The sequence below is a fragment of the Vombatus ursinus genome, unplaced genomic scaffold, assembly GCF_900497805.2.
Source record: "Vombatus ursinus unplaced genomic scaffold, bare-nosed wombat genome assembly UNPS02000749.1, whole genome shotgun sequence".
Lineage (NCBI taxonomy): Eukaryota > Metazoa > Chordata > Mammalia > Diprotodontia > Vombatidae > Vombatus > Vombatus ursinus.
In genome coordinates, this window is record NW_020940527.1 from 28,124,917 (window position 1) to 28,142,375 (window position 17,459).

The window sequence follows — 17,459 nt, forward strand, 5'->3', positions numbered from 1 at the left end:
CATCTCTCCCCTTCTCCCCCCAAGATGGCATGCAATTTGATATAGGCTCTACATATACATTCATATTGAACCTATATTCACATTAGTCATGTTGTAAAGAAGAATTAGAACCAATGGGAGAAACCACGAGAAAGAAGAAACAAACAAAAAAAGAAAAAAAAAAGAGAGAGCAAATAATATGTTTCAATCTGCATTCAGACCCTATAGTTCTTTTTCTGAATGTGGACAGCATTTTCCGTCATGAATCCTTTGGAGTTGTCTTGGATCCTTGCATTGCTGAGAAGGGTTAAGTCTATCAATATTAATCATTGCACAACGTGGCTGTTACTGTATACAACGTTCTCCTGGTTCTGCCCACTTCATTCAGCAGCAGTTCATTCAAGTCTTTCCAGGTTTTTCTGAAGTCTGTCTGCTCATCATTTCTTAGAGCACAATAGTATTCCATTACATTCATATACCACAACTTGCTCAGCCATTCCTCAATTGATGGACATCTCAATTTCCAATTCTTTTCCACCACAGAAAGAGCTGCTATAAATATTTTTGTACATGTGGGTCCTTTTCCCATTTGTATGATCTCTTTGGAATACAGACCTAGACAGTACCATTTTCTTAATCAAGGTTTAATTATTAACAATTTTTTAAATTTTAACATTTAAAAAATAATTTTTATAGTGAGTTCTGATCAGTGAAATCATTTGATATCCTTCAAGCAATGAATATAAATATTTGTGTACTAGATGAGCTTGTAAAATTCCTTATATCTTTTATGTATGAAGCTTTGCTTCAAGGTATCTATTTCCCCCCACATCCACCCTACTCCCCCAGCTGCTACCTTCTGGATAGTACAACTTGCTCTGTCTTACATACAACAAAGGGCATTTATTAAACACCTACTGTGTGCCAGACACTGGGACTGCAAAAGCAACAATAATAATAATTTGCTTTCCAGTCATTTCTGACTTTTTATGACCCCATTTGGGTTGTTCTTGGCAAAGATACTGGAGTGGATAGCCATTTCCTTCCATTTCCTTTTCCAGCTCATTTGACAGAGAAGAAACAGACAAATAGGGTTAAGTGATTTATCCAGGGTCACATAGCTAGTAAGTATTTGAGGCATGATTTAAACTCAAGAAGAGGAGTCCTCCTGATTCCAGGCCTGCTGCTCTCTCTACTCTGTCACCTAGCTGCCCAGTTATAATAATAGTAGCTAACATTTATGTAATGCTTTAAGGTTTGAAAAATACCTTACTAATATCTCATTTTATCTTCACAACAACCCTGGGAGGTAGTTATTATTATGCCTATTTTACAGTTTAGGAAACTGAGGCAAGAAGAGCTTAGCTGACATGTCCAGGATCACCCAGCTAGTAAGTGTCTGAGGAAGAATTTGAGCTAAGTCTTCCTAACTACTGTGACAACTACACTGTTTAAGACCAGGATAAAATAGTCCCTGCCCTCAAGGAGCTTACATTCTAGTGGTGAAGAAATTACAGGAGTGCAAATAAGTAAATGGAAAATGTGTACAAAGCAAACACAAAGTAATTTTGGAGGAGCAAGACCCCTCCAAATGGGAGGAGAGGGATAAAAATGGGCTTCCCCTGGCAGGGGACATTTGAGCTACTCTTTTGCAAATTAATATTTTCTCCCCTGAATTAGTCTGCTCTAATCCTACAGCAAAAGCCTTCTATCTGCCCTTTCAGCTCCAGTGACCTGTCAGATGTGGCCCTTTCTTTTTTCCTTTTTTGTCCACCTGCCTGTTGGGTCCAATTAGGAGAGTTTTCCAACAATGACCATGTTTACCACTGGCTAGCAGAACTGAAGTCCATAATGATTTGTTGGGGCTTGTTCAGACACGCCTCAGCTGTTATCCTTTAAACAATATTTTCCTTGGATGGTTCACTCCCTTTTGGAAGCAAATTAGACGCCTGAACCCATGTGGTGTTCTTATAATCTCCAACATGAGTAACCATAACTAACAACATAAAGCCATACAATGTAGACTGAAATGATATATTTTCCCACAAGGGGGCTCCATACAGATTCTTAACAGGGGCAGTACTATGTGGTAACTCATTTTAATGAGTTCAAATCCAACCTCAGACACTTACTAGCTGTGTGACCCTGGGCAAGTCACTTAACCCAGTTTGCCTCAGTTTCCTCATCTGTAAAATGAGCTGGAGAAGGAAATGGCAAACTCCTCTAGTATCTTTGCCAAGAAAACCCCAAATGGAGTCACAAAGAGTCAGTCACAAGGGGAATGACTGAACAACAGCAATATGGTGTGGTGGAAATATGTATTGAGTTTGGAGTCAGCAGACTGGGTCAGATCTTAGTCTTTGCACCAACCAGCTCTGGGATCTTGGGCAAGTAACTTCATATTGCTAAGCCTCAGTTTCTCCATCTGCAAATTGGATACTACAGAGGTTCTTTAAAAGAAACATTTCATAAACTATAAAGTTCAGGAGATGCAAATATAAAAACCAAGACAGTCTTTGTCCTCAAGGAACTTACATTTTAATAGGGGAGTAGTGACCCAGGAGGGATGGATTGGACAGAGAAGTCTCAGGCATGGTGAATGGAACCTTAGGGCACTGATTGACATGGATACCCTCGCCGGAATGGTAGTGTTGATTTGGTTACCCTTCCCGGATCTAGAGGTAGAAAGGGGTTGGGAGGGGGATTGGGAGGGAGGTCATTAAGCTGGCAACATGGTGGCTCTAGGTCAGGCTAGTTATAGAGAACCAGGCAGGTGGTGGAGGAGGAAGCATGTCATGAAGATCGTTGGAAAGCAGCAGGGGAGAGGGAGTAGCCTGCTTTATTGTCTGCCTGAGAGATAGCCCTGGGTTCCTGGTGACCTTCAAGAGAGTGGTTTTAGGAGAATAAAGATGTTGATTTCCCCTTTGCAATATCTTCTGGACTTGCTCCCTTCTCTTCTGACATTGCCACTACTCTAGTGCAGGCCCTCATCACCTCATCCCTGCTGCTGGGTCTGCCAGCCTCGTTTTACTCACTGCAATCCATAGGAATGGAGATTTAGCCACTAAAGTGATTTTTCCTAAAGCTCAAGTCTGATCATATCACCCTTCCCTCCTCTCCTCTCAATAAACTCCAGTGGCTCTCTATTGCCTCCAAGACCAAATACAAAATGCTTTATTTGGCATCCAAAGCCCTTCATTACCTGGCCCCCTCCTGCCTTTCCAGTCTTTTTACACCTTATTCCCCACCACATACTCTTCGATTCAGTGATACTGGCCTCCTGGCTGTTCCACAAATAAGACACCCCATCTCTCGTCTCCAGGCATTTTCCCTGGCTGTCCCCCTTGCCTCGATCATTCTCCCTCCAACTACCAACCTCCTTGCCTTCCTTTAAATTCCAACTAAAATCCTACCTTCTACAGGAACCTTTCTCTGATCCCTCTAGTGCTTGTCTTCTGTTAAGTATTTCCCATCTATCTTGTATGCAGCTTGCTCTGTGTATATATGTTTGCATGTTGTCTCCTCCGTTAGATTGTAAGCTTCTTGAGGCCAGGGACTGTCTTTTGCCTCTTTTTGTATCTCTTAACAGGACGCTGGGCACATAGGAGACCCTTAATGTATGTTTATTGATTGATTGGGGAGTAGAAGCCATTGTGCGGGAGGCGGGTAAAGAGGGAATGAGTAATGAGGAAATGGAAGTAGCAATTATAAAACACCTGTTTATGAAATTTGTTAATGAAAGGAAGGAGTAACATAGGACTGTTGGTGAGAGGGACTCATATTCAGAACCAAGGGTTGAGGATTGTGGATGGCTTTCATGTAACAGAGTAGTTTCTCCCATCTAGAAGTATATGCACTGCTATCTCAAAGGTCTCCCTAAGATAACTCCCTATTATTTTCTTTTTTTTAAACTAACAAGCATTTATTTTCTCTTTCTCCCACTTTCCTACCCCCCCTCCAATAAAATGAACAGAAAGAAAGGAAAAGAAAAGAAAAGAAAAAGCTCTTATAGCAAATATGCATTGTCAAACAAAGCAAATTTTTTATTGGCCATGTACAAAGGTGTATGTCTCACCTAGATTAGGAGGTAGGTAACATGGTTTGTCTTTGGTCTTCTGGAATTGTGGTTTCATTGTATTGATCAGAATTCTAAAGTCTTTCAAAATCATTGTTGTGATTGTACATATTGTTTTTCCCAAACTTCATCCCATTATTGGGCATTATATATCAACCCAAGGAAGTCAAAGATGAAAAGAAAGAATATATATATGAAAATATTCATGCTAGCATTTTTACCATAAAAAAAACCAGGAAGCAAAATGGAAGCCCGTTGATTAGAGAATGGTTGAGCAAGTTATGTCATGTAAATATTGTAGAATATTATTGTGGTAGATTAATTAAAATATTTTGAAAGTTGCACAGAGGAAGGGGAGGGGAGGTGCAGAAGGGGTCAAATAAAGCAATTTGTTACTATCTGGTTTGGCATATATATATATATATGCATATATATGTATATATGCATATATAAAACCCATGATATGTGGTAAAAATTCATAGTTTCTTGTACAGTCATCTTCCTTGTTCTTCTTTATGTCTTAGAGTTTTTGCAGTTGTTGATGGTTGAATAAAAACAACAAAAAGAAAGAAATATTTGCACATCATTTTCCAAGTTCTGTCCTATCAAATCCATGCCTTCCTTATGGGTACAATGATAGCTGAGAGATTCGGAGATCTTAGGGATCCAACAATATGTAGGAGGTCCATAGACTGACAAAAGGGGGGACACAGTCCATGATACAAACAAAGGTTAAGAACCTCTAACTAGACGGGCCCTTCCAGCTCTAAATCTTATCCTATGAATGCATGTGTCTTCACAGAAGCTCCTTGTGAACGTTCTTGTCGATGTGCTCTTCTGTTTATCCTTCTGCTGCTGCAATTTGAATCCTTGCCCTGGTTGTATTTATCTGTGTGTCTACATTTGTGTATCTCTTCCTCCCTTCAGCCCAGATAATTATGTTTACTCTAGAGACAGGCAGCTCCATGTCAAGGAAACAGCTTCTAAACAGTCAGCATCATGTGGAGGAAGGAGCGTTGGCCTCAAGGTCAGGGCACCTGAACCATAGTCCGGGCTTGGTCACAAACTGACCGTGGGGCTCAGGGCAAATCCGACTTTGTTAGGTTTCTGTTTTTCCATCTGTTTAGTGAGGGAGGAGGGAGGGGAGAAAGGTTTGTAAGCCAGAGTGTTGTTATGTGTTATCTTACTCATGAGTGTCGTGCAGAGGAATATGATAAAAACTGAGTGGCTTTCCAGTCTGCGGTGTTCTATTCAGATAAGCACTTGTTTTCCCATAGACTACTCAGCTATTGTTCCCCATATAAAAATAACCCTACCTAATGTGATGCAGTCATGGTGTGTGACTTAATTGGAGTATAGTAATTACTATTAGGAGAGGCTGCTATGGTAGAGCGGAGAGAGCACTGGTCCTAGTCAGGAAGCCTGCTGCTTCCATAACTCTTGACGCTTATTGGCTGTGTGACCCTGAGCAAGTAACTTAATTTGTCCCTCACTGTAGACTTATCTACTCAGTCACAGACAGATTGGTGGAGGGAGTTCCCCTACCAGGAATTCCCTGCACTGAAGAAATCTCAGCTTCTTTGTGTAATTACCATTTTATAAAAATTCTCATTTTCCCTATAAAATCGAGATTATTAAAAGGTTTGCTGCTGCTTTGAGTGCAATTTTATGTAGTTTTATCCCTCTCCTTTCCAAAAAATTATAGAGTAGCACAGTTACAATTTTCCAACACGACTCAATGAGCAAATACATTTTGATACGCAAGAATTCGATTTACAAGCACTATGCTCATGGCTGTGCACACGCATGCACACACGTACACACATATAACATATCCACACTTGAGTCTTTTCTAAGGGAGGAGGTAAACCTATACTGTTCCTCACTTTGGGAGTGCAGATACCGTCTATATGAATTTGTTTGCCTTATTATTTACCATATAACTGATTTAAAAGCTGGCAGAGTAGTTCCCCAAAATTTTCAACATTGGTTTTATTATTTTTCCTTTTCATTTCTTTAGGCATCAGCCAGCTATTAACTAAAGACCTGACAGATTTATGAATACCAAGATTTAGTCTATTTCAAGTGGTTCACATTTCCTCAAAGTCTAACCTAGATTACTATTTTTAAAAACCAAATGGTATATTGTCTGATTGTCATCCTTGCTGGCCACTCTGTGACTTTCTCTTAGCAAATAGCCTATTATATCAGCAATGCTAATATCATATTTGAGATTCTGTATCTCCTACTACTCTAAGTCCTCACGCTTGTGAGTTTAGCAGAAATGATTAATCTCCAGGAAGCTGCAATAGCACAGCCATCATATGAATAGTATCTGTGAGGCACACCACATTGCCCATCACAGAAACCATGGACCGGCCATCTTATAGGCTGGAGAGATCCCAGACAATGTCAAACATTGGAAGATGAAGGGCATCAGGAACAGGAACTTGTCTTCTATTACTGTTCAAGGACATTTGACCTGTGCAGCCAAGGTAGGCAGGGCATTCTGTCCGTCTTACTATTCCCTTTACTCCCCTTTGTAGTCACTGCTCTGCTCATGGGATCACAGAACTTAGAGATGGAAGGAACCTTAGAGATGATTTAGTCTGACTCGATGAGGAAAATGAGACACACAAAGGTGAAATAACTTGCTTAAGGTAACATAGGGTGGGAAATAATAGTACCAGTTGATCCCCAAATACTGCCAGGTGCCACATACCAACACTGTTGTCTTCTGATGAAAGTTGCCTTATAGCATCCATTTCTGGTAATGAGTATCCTTTGGGGGTCACTGCAGTGTTGCAGAGAAACCTGAATAAGAGATGCAAATGTGACTTGGGCACAGTAAAATTGTGATTAATCAAGATGCTCAGGCAGTAGTGTATTTGGGTTAATTGAATTTGCTAGTAAACTGAGCCATTGTCGTGGAGCCAAGGTACTGGAGTAGGAGGAAGAAGTATAGCCCAGCTCTTCTAACACGTCTACACAAAGATCTAGAAAATGCATCAGATCAAGTCCCAATCAGGAAATCCAAGAAAAAAAATCAGAGTGAGTCATTTTTTTCTAGTGCAGGTTGCCATAGGGAGACAGAGAGATCTGTGGACACTGGGCATTGAGTCTGGCCAGGGGAATGCCACACAGAGCATTCTAGTGTACAGGGACTGAAAGAGGATGAGGCTATGTCCTGGGGCAAGACAAAATCTCAGACCCACACCAGAACACCTCAGCCTTGTGCAGAGTACAGAAACTTGTCATTCACTAACAGTTCTGGGTCACAGATCTAGGGCAGATTGAAAAGGGGACTTGTGCTCAGGGGTTAGATCATTTTGTCATCACTAAAAGATTACAGGCCCCCAGCCCATACATTTCTCCCAGAAGTGTGCAGAGCTCAGCCCTAACATCAAGTCTAAAGTGAAGAAGTAATCTGGAAGAATGATCAAGCAAAGAATCCCACCATAAAGAGCTATTATGGTGAGAGGGATTCCCAAGACACAAACTGAGAAGAGAAAAGCTCCAAAATATGTACAAAAACTCAAGGAAAAACAAGGATTGGACACAAGTCTAATCAGAATTCCTGGAAAAGATGAAGTAAGAGATTATAAAAAAGAGCAAAAAATTATTTTAAAAACCAAATGAAAGCCCTAGAAGAGAAAAATGGGAAAATAAATGAGAGTTATGGAAGAAAGATATGAAAAGAGATTTAGCAGCTTAGAACAAGATTTATAAAACCTTACCCAAGGGGGAAAAAAAACTCCCTGAAAATTAAAACTGACCAAATTGAAGCTAATGGCCCCATGAGACAACAAAAGAAATATTAAAACAAAGTCAAAAGATTTAAAAAAATAGAAAAGGGTGGGGGGGGGAGAAGAGGGGAAAGGGTGAAGGAAATAAGCGTTTATTGAGTACCTACTATGTGTAGGTGCTTACTAAGTACCAAGTACTTTACAAATACCTCATTCTATTCTGTGAGACAGGTGCTGTTATTCCCATTTTACAGTCAAGGAAACTGAGGCAGATAGAGGTTGAGTGACTTGCCCAGAAGAGCATCTGAAGCTGAAATTAAACTCAGGTCTTCGTGACTCGATCCTAGCACTCTATCCATTGTGCCACCTCTCTGCCTAGAAGAAAATGTTAGGTATCTCATAGTAAAGATGGACCTAGAAAATATATTAAGGAGAGCTAATTTGAGAATCGTTGGGCTAACAGAATGCCAGGACCAAAAAAGAGCCATCATATTTCCAAAAATCATAAAAGAAAATTGCCCAGATCTCTTAGAATCAGAGAGAAAAGTAGAAATAGAATTCAACAGTCTCCTCCTGAAAGAAACCTCAAAATGAACTCTTAGGAACAATATAACCAAAATCTATAGCTTCCAAGTTTAAAAAAAAAATCTGAAAGTAGCTCAACAGAAAGAATTCCAGTATTGTGTAACTGTAGTCGGGATCATACAAGATGGCACAAAGAGTTTGGAATACCATATTCCAGAAGGCAAAAGAGTCAGGGTTACAACCAAAGATAACTTACCCCCAAAAAACTGAGTATAATTCTACAATAAAAAGTGGATTTTTAATAAAACAGAGGGCTACTAAGCATTATTAGTGAAAAGATCAGGGCTGAGTAGAGTAAACACAGGAGTCAAGAGAAATATCAAAAGGGATTAAACAAGATAAACTATTTATATCCTAATATGGAGATATGACATACATTTCCTCAGAACTCTATCGTTTTCACATATCAGGTCACAGAGAGAATCTATTTAGATACAGGGTCTGGAAATGGTTTCATTATGTTTTGATGATCTTAAAATGAAAATGGAAGGAAAAGGTAGAGGAATACAATGGATGTGGGGAAGGGAAAAGAAGAATGGGTAAAAGTATCTTACAAAATTGAGGTATGGACATAAAAGCCTATTCAAACCAAGAGGAAAGGATGGAGGGAAGAGGTGACCTTTGAAATGTACTCTCATATGAACTGGTCAAAGGAGGGAAATAGATGTACACAGAAATACATTTCACTCAACAAAGGAATAGGAAGGAAAGGAGAGAAGACAAAGGGGAAGATTAGAGGAAGGACACATTAAAGGAAGAATTTTAAGGAAAACAAATTCTTAAAGAGGATGAGAAAGAGAAGGAAAAGTATAAGAGAAGAATGTAGGGAAATACATACAGCAATCATAACTGTGAATGGTTTAAACTCACTCATAAAGTGGAAGAGGATAGCAGACTAGATTAGTTATTTTTAAGGTTGTATTTACATAAAAATAATCTGTGAGGTCTCTTCTAAATTTTAATATTCTATATTCTCTGGATCCTCCCTAAAGTCTATTTGTATCCTACCTGTGATAAAGCCTTCTGAACTTGTATTGATCTGATCAGCCACAGTAAAACACATTGTACTTTGACTGTAACATAGTGATATCATTTTGGTCCTCTTTGAGATTGAAGGACAACAACCAATTTACTTTAAAAATAATCTATGAAGCCTCTTCTAAATTTTAAGATTCTGTATTCTCTAGATTCTCCCTGAAGTCTATTTTATTCCTTGAAGTCAAAAAGATTGTTTGTTTGTTTTCACAGAGAGAAAACCAGTGCCTGGCTGAAAACCAGCCCCTCTACAATCATGAGCTCTGGTAAGTCTGGTTGGAACTTTCTGGTTCTTCTTGCAAAGTAGGGTGGCTGCATAGTATTGCCGATAAAGCACTGGACTTGGAGTCAGAAAGGCTAGGGTTTGAATTCTGCTTTATTGGCTTACTAGCTGTGTGTTCTTCAGAAGTAGTTAATCTTTTTCAGTCTCGTTGTCCTCATCTATATTATAGTACCCATAATACTTACCCTATAATTGTTTTGGGACTCCAGGGCAATAATGTGTGAAAAACACTTTGCAAACCTTAAAGTGCTATGAAAATGTCAATTACTATCATCATACTCCTCTGAGGCCCATGTGGCTGTTTCTTATTTCCAGCGAAATTAGCTGGCCCAAGTAGATGGGGCCCATAGTTGTTATGAGTATATTGGTTAAAGGGATGCTCAAAGGGAAGTATATCTTCCCCTTCATCCCCAGTGATGGAATGTGCCTTGGATATACTCCCAGTTTGCACATCTTCCTAAGATGCAAAGTGAAAGAGGAGAATGGTACGAAATACCAATGGCTTCAAGGAGGGCTGCAGATAGAAATGTTGGTATGTGTAGAGGAGGTATGTGGCCCATGTTTTATCAGGCTGCAAAGATGAACCCATTTGGTTTGAAGTCAATAGATTCAGCCATCTTAGCCCCAGACTATCAGCTGTATCACAAAGGTCAGGAGTTTTCCATGGTAAGTATGCCATGGAGAGAGTACAAGAGTGATGGAGGCAATGGTGGTAGGGTATCTGAGAAATGGAGAATTGGCGATAGAAGAAGTGTTACCCCAGTTCTAGAGAGGCATCTGGAGATTGGTGGGCTTGGGCTGTTTTGATAGTAGCCATCACAGTGATTCCAGAGTGTACTTTCCCAATTAGAGAAGGGGAAAAAAGATGAATGGGAGGGAGGGGGGTGACAGCTAGGAGCACCACCATTGGGAGCTGAGCAGGGGGTGCTGGATTTCTACTCTAAAATAATGGTTCTCAAAATTCTTCTTACAACTCCATACCCAGTCCTTCAACCCTTCCTCCCAAAAAGGGGTATCTTCATGGTCCTAGGAGAATATAATATAATGAAACTTCAGTGCAATTCAGCATTTATATATGTCTGGGTCTATAATTTAGTTGGTATAAGAAACTTCCTCTACCAATACAGCTCCCCACCTGCTCTATAATTTAGTCTTAGAGACTTGTCTGGGCCACAGAGAGGTTAAGTAACTTTCCCTCAATCACTGAGCCAGTGTGTATCAGAGTGGGGAGGACCTGAACCCAGGTTATTTTCACTCCAAGACCTAGTTCTCTGTTCCCTTTGCTGCATGAGGATTTTGGGATCCTAGTCCTAAAGTTAGAAGTGTCTTTAGATGCTATTGAGACCACCCTCCTCATTTATAGAGAGTGTAATGGGGCCTCAGAAGGTAATAGATTTGTTTGACATTACACAGCTGTCAGAGGTGGGATTTGAACCTGGGTCCTCTGACTCTAGTTGCACCTACAGTGTGCTTTATGCTAGATAGTGGGGAAAGAGAGACAAAATTTAAAAAAGAAAAACGAGCGATCCTCCTCCCAAGTAACTTACATTCTACTGGATGTCTGGTGACAAAAGTCTGAGTACTGGGTCCTCTCCTTACTAGCCATATGACAACAGGTGGGTATCAAAACTTTTCCTTATCTGTAAAATTGGAATATTACTTACGTATTTCCCTCCCTGGGTAATTGCTTTTTTTTTATTCTGCTCTTGAATACACACAAAAAGGGGAGCATTTCCATGTGCAAAGTAGAACAGAAAAAAGAAGATTATGTAGAAAACTACATGGCTTGATTTTTTTAAAAATACCCAGTAAATTCAGCTTGTTACTTTCAAAGCACCTCACAGGATTATTGTGAGGAAAGGACTTTGTAAACTGGGAAATGCTATGTAAATATGAACTATTATTATTTCTATATCTAGTTGAATGATCTCCCTTCCCCACCCCAGAATGCTATGAGTTGGTCTTAGGGGCTGATATCACCAAAAAACTGTTAGTTTTAATATCCCTCATAGTATTTCAACATATTTTTTAAAGGATAGGAAGGAGACTGCAGAGAGGGTGGGTCCAGATCAGAGGTGGGGAACCTTGGGCCTTGAGGCCACATGTGACTCTCTAGGTCCTCAAGTGTGGCCCTTTGACTGAATCCAAACTACACAGAACAGATCCTCTTATTAAAAGCATTTGTTCTATGAAACTTGGACTTAGTCAAAAGGCTGCACCCAAGCACCTGGAAGGCCGCATGTGGCCTGGAGGCCGCAGGTACCCCACCCCTGGTCTAGATGGAAGAGAGGCTGGCTTATTTCATTCACATTCATGCATCTTCCTCTCCGCCCCCTCCCCACAACACACACCTTCACTGCCATCTCCCCATGGGATTGTTATTGGGTAACAGATTCACAGTTCCAGGTTACACAGCTGCATCAGACATTCCTCTTAGTACTCTAGGGATGGTAACTCCAAGCTTGATAAACACTGTCTGAGGTAACACAGGAGTGGTTTGCAGATTGAACTGAATGTGCTGCTATTCATCTCTTCTGTACTGCCTTGTCTTCTCTCTTGTTCTTTTTTCAGAATGTGAAGTCGAAATTTCCAAAACAGTGGTAAACGGGCTAACCTCAACCAGTAATGGTCAAGAAAAAGGTAGGGAGAGCGCTGAGAACCAAGACCTACCATTGTGGGCATGGTACAGGAAAATTCTTAACAAGGAAGTACTTATGATTTGTGGTGAAGATTAAAGGGACCTTAGAATTTTAAAGGAAATCTAGGCAAATTCTTTTATTTTACAGCTAAAGAAACTGAGGCACAAAAAAGGAAAGTGACGCCTCCAAGGTCATACCAGTAAGCTAATGGCGAAGATGGGAATAAACGCAGGTCTTCTGATTCTCAGTCTGTGGAGTGGTCGCCTAGGAGCCTGGCTCAGTATTTCCCTTGTGGTCTCTAAATGCTCTAAAGTGTCTTACCTTTTCATCCAAACCCTGAAGAGTAGAGCTGGAAGTGACCTTAGAGGTCTTCTGGTCTACCCTGTTTAATTTACAAATGAGAAAACTGAGGTCTAGAGAAATGAAGTAACTTGTTCTGGGTTACACATCTTAGAAGTGACTGAGCCTGGCTTTGAACCCAGATTTCCAACCTCAGGTATATGACTTTTTTCTACTATGCCACTAATTATTCTGTCATGAATCACAGAATATTCCATTTGGCAAAGAAGCTGAAAGTAATATAGTCCAACCTTCTCCTCAAAGAATGGAGCCTCTTCACATCATCCCAACAAATGATTTATGGGGCCATAGAGTTAAAATTGAAAGGGACTTTTGAAGTCATTTTGCCCAACTCTCCCATTTTACAGGTGAGGAAGCTGAGGACTGGAGAGATCACAGAAGTACTGTGTAGTCTTGAAGCTTCTGATTCAACATCTTCACAGTGATGAGGAGTTTCCCTTCTCATAGTTTTGGCTGATCCTTCTAGCCCGGTGATTTAAAAAAATAGATGGGCTAGGAGTCAAAAGACCCAGTCCCATCATTGGCTGAGCAAGACTTTAGACAGGTTATCTGGTATGGTATCTCAGAATGTCATTTTCTTCAACTTTGAGATGAAAGTATTAATATATATCTCTCTCTCGAAAAGATACTGTGATGAATTGTGGCTAAATAAAGGACATATGGTATGTTTTGTCATTTAAAAAAAAGTCACCAACCACAAATCTCTATTAAGAGGCACTTCCCCTACGCTCACAGTAGAACCGTAAAATGTCAGTTGAAAGGGACCTTGGAACCTGTCTAATTTAGGTAGCTCGTTTTCCTTATTAACAAGTAAGGAAACTGAGACCAGAGGCTCTTGCCTAAGGGTACACAATGACTTAGTGACATGGTTAATGGTAATTGGTATTTGTAATGAATTGGTAGGATCCTGAGTCATTAAACAAATTAAATTACATTCAGTATAGTTTTGTCATGAAACATATTACACTCCTTTTTGATTCTTTGAGAAGTAAGTTAATCACATATGAGAATACTGTTTATCAGGATAATCACTGCTTTCCTTATTTCTGCTTCTTTGTGATAAAAATCCATAAGTGTTAACAACAGAGATGTCAGCTCTGCCATCAGGCTGGCACAGTGGTAGTAAGAACTAAATAGATGAATGTAGATTAGGCCCTTTTAAAAAAATAATCCAACTGCAGACAGCAGACATTCAAAAAGGATGCTGGAAGGTTTGACATGGGTGGCTTTTGTTTGTGATTGCTGTTATTCAAATTAATTTTCCTTGTGGGTCAAGGAGGTAGTTTAGTCTGAGGGAAGGGAACATAGGAAGGAGATGTACCAGGGAGGGGCTGGTACAGAGGTGGGGAAGGTTGCTGTGGGTGTAAGGTGTTTGCTGCTTAAAGCCTGGCCCTGCAGTTGCTCTCATTTACCACTCAGTGTTAGAGGGCTGTCCCCAGGGCTTTGAGCCAAGGTGGAGGAGGACAGAGCTGGGAAGTTCATAGGGCGGATGAAGCCAGGGGAGAGATGTCTCAAAGTAGAGGAAGAGAGAAAAGGTAGTTCATCTTCTCCCCACCAGAGTTCATTTGGGAGCCCCGGGGAACCAGATCAGGCTAGGCATATACACAATAAATTCAAATTTGTTCCAGAGACATAACAACTGGAAGAAATCAGTGAAGCTCTCTTGTAGGAGTTGAGCCTTAAAGGAAGATAGGAGATTCCAAGAATCAGGGGATAGGAGGGAAAGTATTCTAGGCAAAGGAGTGGAGATGGGAAATGGAGAGTTGTGTACCAGGAGCAGCAAGTGAGCCAGATCAGCTTGAGTAGAGAGTGCATGATTAGGAACAAATGTCTGATTAGCCTGGAAAGCTAGTGTGTGGCCTTAAATGCTAGACAGAAGTTTCTATTTGTTCCCAGAGGTAATGGGGACCGTTGAAGCTTCCTGAGCGAGGAGTGGCATGGTCAGATGAATGCTTTAGCAATATCAGTTTGGTAGTTACATGGAAGGTGGATAGCGAATGTGAAAGGCTATTTGGAGGAGACCCAGTAGAATATTAAATATTGAAGCAGTTCAGGTGAGAGGTGATGGGGGCCCAAACTGGGGTGGTTGTGGTGTGTATGGATATCACAGATGTTGTGGAGCCTCCTCTGGTAGGACGCCATGTTCTAGGGCAGGATTGCACTCCCCTCCCATTGACCACCGTTGTCTATCACCTTCCTGCTGTACTTTGCACTGGGAGCTGACTGCATTTGGGTGGGTGTTGTATGGAGGATTCCCCAGCTTTAATGCATGGGATCACCAGGGAAAGGGAGTTATTTTTACTTGTTGCATCTCCTGCTCTTAGAATTGTTCTCTGTGTGTGTGTGTATATGCAGTTTCCTCCTATTGTCACTGCTGATTTCCTCAAGTGCCTGAATGTTTCCCAAATGTTCTTTTGGGTGCACCATTTGCCCTTTTGTGTTTTCAGCTACTGATGACCCTTTACGTGCACGCTCTATTTCTGCTGTTAAAATAATTCCTGTGAAGAAAGTGACAAACTCTTCTGGCCTAGTCCTCCCTACAGGTATCTCTCCTCTCTGTGGGCATGGTGGTTCAGTTTCTTCTCCACCCCCCCCCCCTATCCCCCCCCCCCCCTCCAGATCGTGGGTGTTTTTACTTTTTAATCCATTCTAAGACACTTTTAGGCTTAGTCTTCACTTTCTTCTTTGCATGCTGAAGATGCTTTTTCCTCTTTCTCCTTTTCTCTGTCAGTCTGTCTCTTATTCCCTTCAATTTTGTTCTCCACATAAGGGTATGTGTGAATGTGTGTGTGTGTATGTGTGTGTGTGTGTGTGTATTTCCACGAGCCAGCAAAGTTCTGACAATAACCAAGAGAATGAAAAATTCTTTGTCCTTGAGAAGGTGGTTCAGTTTTGGGGTTGGGTCAGGGGTTCAAAATGAACCTTAGGGTGGATCTGATGGTCTGAGACACTTAGTACTACCCAGCATCTCTCATTTTTCCTATATTAGATATGGAATTCCAGTCTGGGTGCAAAACTAGTGGGGTCTTCCAGGAATCTTCTGCACGGGGCTGAGTCTGGAGGGACTACTCTGGTTCTTCACCCCCACCCCAAACCTCCCACCCCAGGCCTGCCCTAGTGATTGTCTAGACTTGTCTCTTGTAGGTACCAAGCCATAGCCATGCCCATTAGGACATTACCCAAAGCACATTTGCTTTACTTGCTCTTAAGGCTACCATGATTTCCTACCTCTCACGTCCAGGTTGTGAGTGCCAGGAAATGTGCTAAAGTAAATCAACCACCAGTCTTACATTGTGCAGAGACAGGTATGTGGTAAGGCCATAGACATTTGTCGAAGTTTATATCATTCCAAAGGGCAGAGCAAATCCATTTCCTAATTGGTTAACCTATAAATTGACCGAACTTTCCCATGCTCCCCCTGGCTTTTTTTTTTTTTAAATGAGAGCCAGCAATGTTTTACTTGAATTTGGATGAGGTATCTGCTGTGCAGATCTATCCTGACTCACAGTAAAATCAGCTTCTCATTGGAAATCAGAAAATGGACTCTTCTGAGTCAAAAGCAGAATAGAAATAGGTCTCATTTTTCTCTGACCTGGGGTTGGGAAGGGGAATTGTGTTGGATGGACCAGTGACCCCTCACTCCAACTCAATGCAAACTCCCTGAAATGAATCTCAATCCCCTCTCAGATCTTGGGTCAGAAAAGGGAATAGAGACAAAGCAGAGAATGAGGCTTCGAAGGCAATTGAAACTGACTGCAACTCAACCTTTTTCGAACAGAATCAACCTAACCTTCTAAACCTGTCTGCCTCAGGTCATGATCAATTCAGACCAAATTTATTGTGGCCTCTTTTTAAGTCTTTCCAAGTCAGATGATTCTTAAAGGTGTTTGGGGACAGCTTAAGACTGTATGAAAATAAACAGAGACAAAAGATCATGGCATTTCGGGCTTGTGCTCAGACGGGTTTGGAAGGTTTGGGGTTTCTAGATATTTTCTTTTAAGTGACATTATTCCACTAATTCTCTTCATTTGGGAAAACCATTAACACCTTTGAACATGATGCATTTTTTTTTCCACAGGTGACACTTCTTTTCTGTTTAGTCTTATCCAGGATCTTGGCTATCTGGTCCTAAGAGATGTTTCTTTTCCCAACCAAAAACTCCAAAGAATGATGGGTATTTCTTGGACTAGACAAGTCAGGCATGACCTGCTCTAACAAATTAAAAGGATGGTCGTGAAGCGTGAAGAATCTTATTCAGTCCTTTCTCAATCTCAATAGAGAAAACACAGACCTAAAATGAATTTCATCAAGGGAATAAACATGTTTACGTTTTAAAAACTGATTTAGCTCTCTATAGGGGTCCTACATTTATTTGGATTTCACAGTTTGCCTTGATATTCCTGACCCAACCCCCACCTTCAACAAATACACTGTGAAAGCCTCCCAAGGAGAGATTTGTAGACAATGGTTAATTTGCATCAGTAAAAGTGTTTGAAGGATTCACAGGGGTGTAAGTTTGTTCCTCTGACTTCCAATCTGTTACTGTTTCCTTAGCCAACTCTACCCGGCTTCTGTTTTGCATTTTTCAGTTTTCTACTCTGGGTCTTTTCTTTCCAGACATGGACCCTACCAAAATTTGCACTGGAAAAGGAATGGTGACCCTCCGAGCATCTTCCACACACAGGGAATCGCAGAGTGCCAGCCCTGTGAGCCCCCAGGAGACCATGCTCTCGGAAAGTAAGCCAGGTGCATTCTTC

General features: G+C 40.9%; 1 protein-coding gene across 4 annotated transcripts in view; it reads left to right on the forward strand.

The window, feature by feature from the left end:
- Positions 1-17,459, forward strand: part of SORBS1 (sorbin and SH3 domain containing 1) — a 302,200-nt gene that overhangs the window by 145,003 nt on the left and 139,738 nt on the right. For 3 of the 4 annotated variants that reach the window (XM_027859821.1, XM_027859828.1, XM_027859837.1), the window contains exons 4-6: positions 9,634-9,686; positions 12,275-12,343; positions 17,320-17,448. In XM_027859821.1, the coding sequence (XP_027715622.1) occupies positions 9,677-9,686; positions 12,275-12,343; positions 17,320-17,448 (208 nt within the window). In that variant the 5' untranslated portion in view covers positions 9,634-9,676. Of the gene's footprint in view, positions 1-9,633; positions 9,687-12,274; positions 12,344-15,149; positions 15,246-17,319; positions 17,449-17,459 lie in introns of all 4 variants that reach the window. The other variant, XM_027859816.1, reaches the window with a different exon arrangement.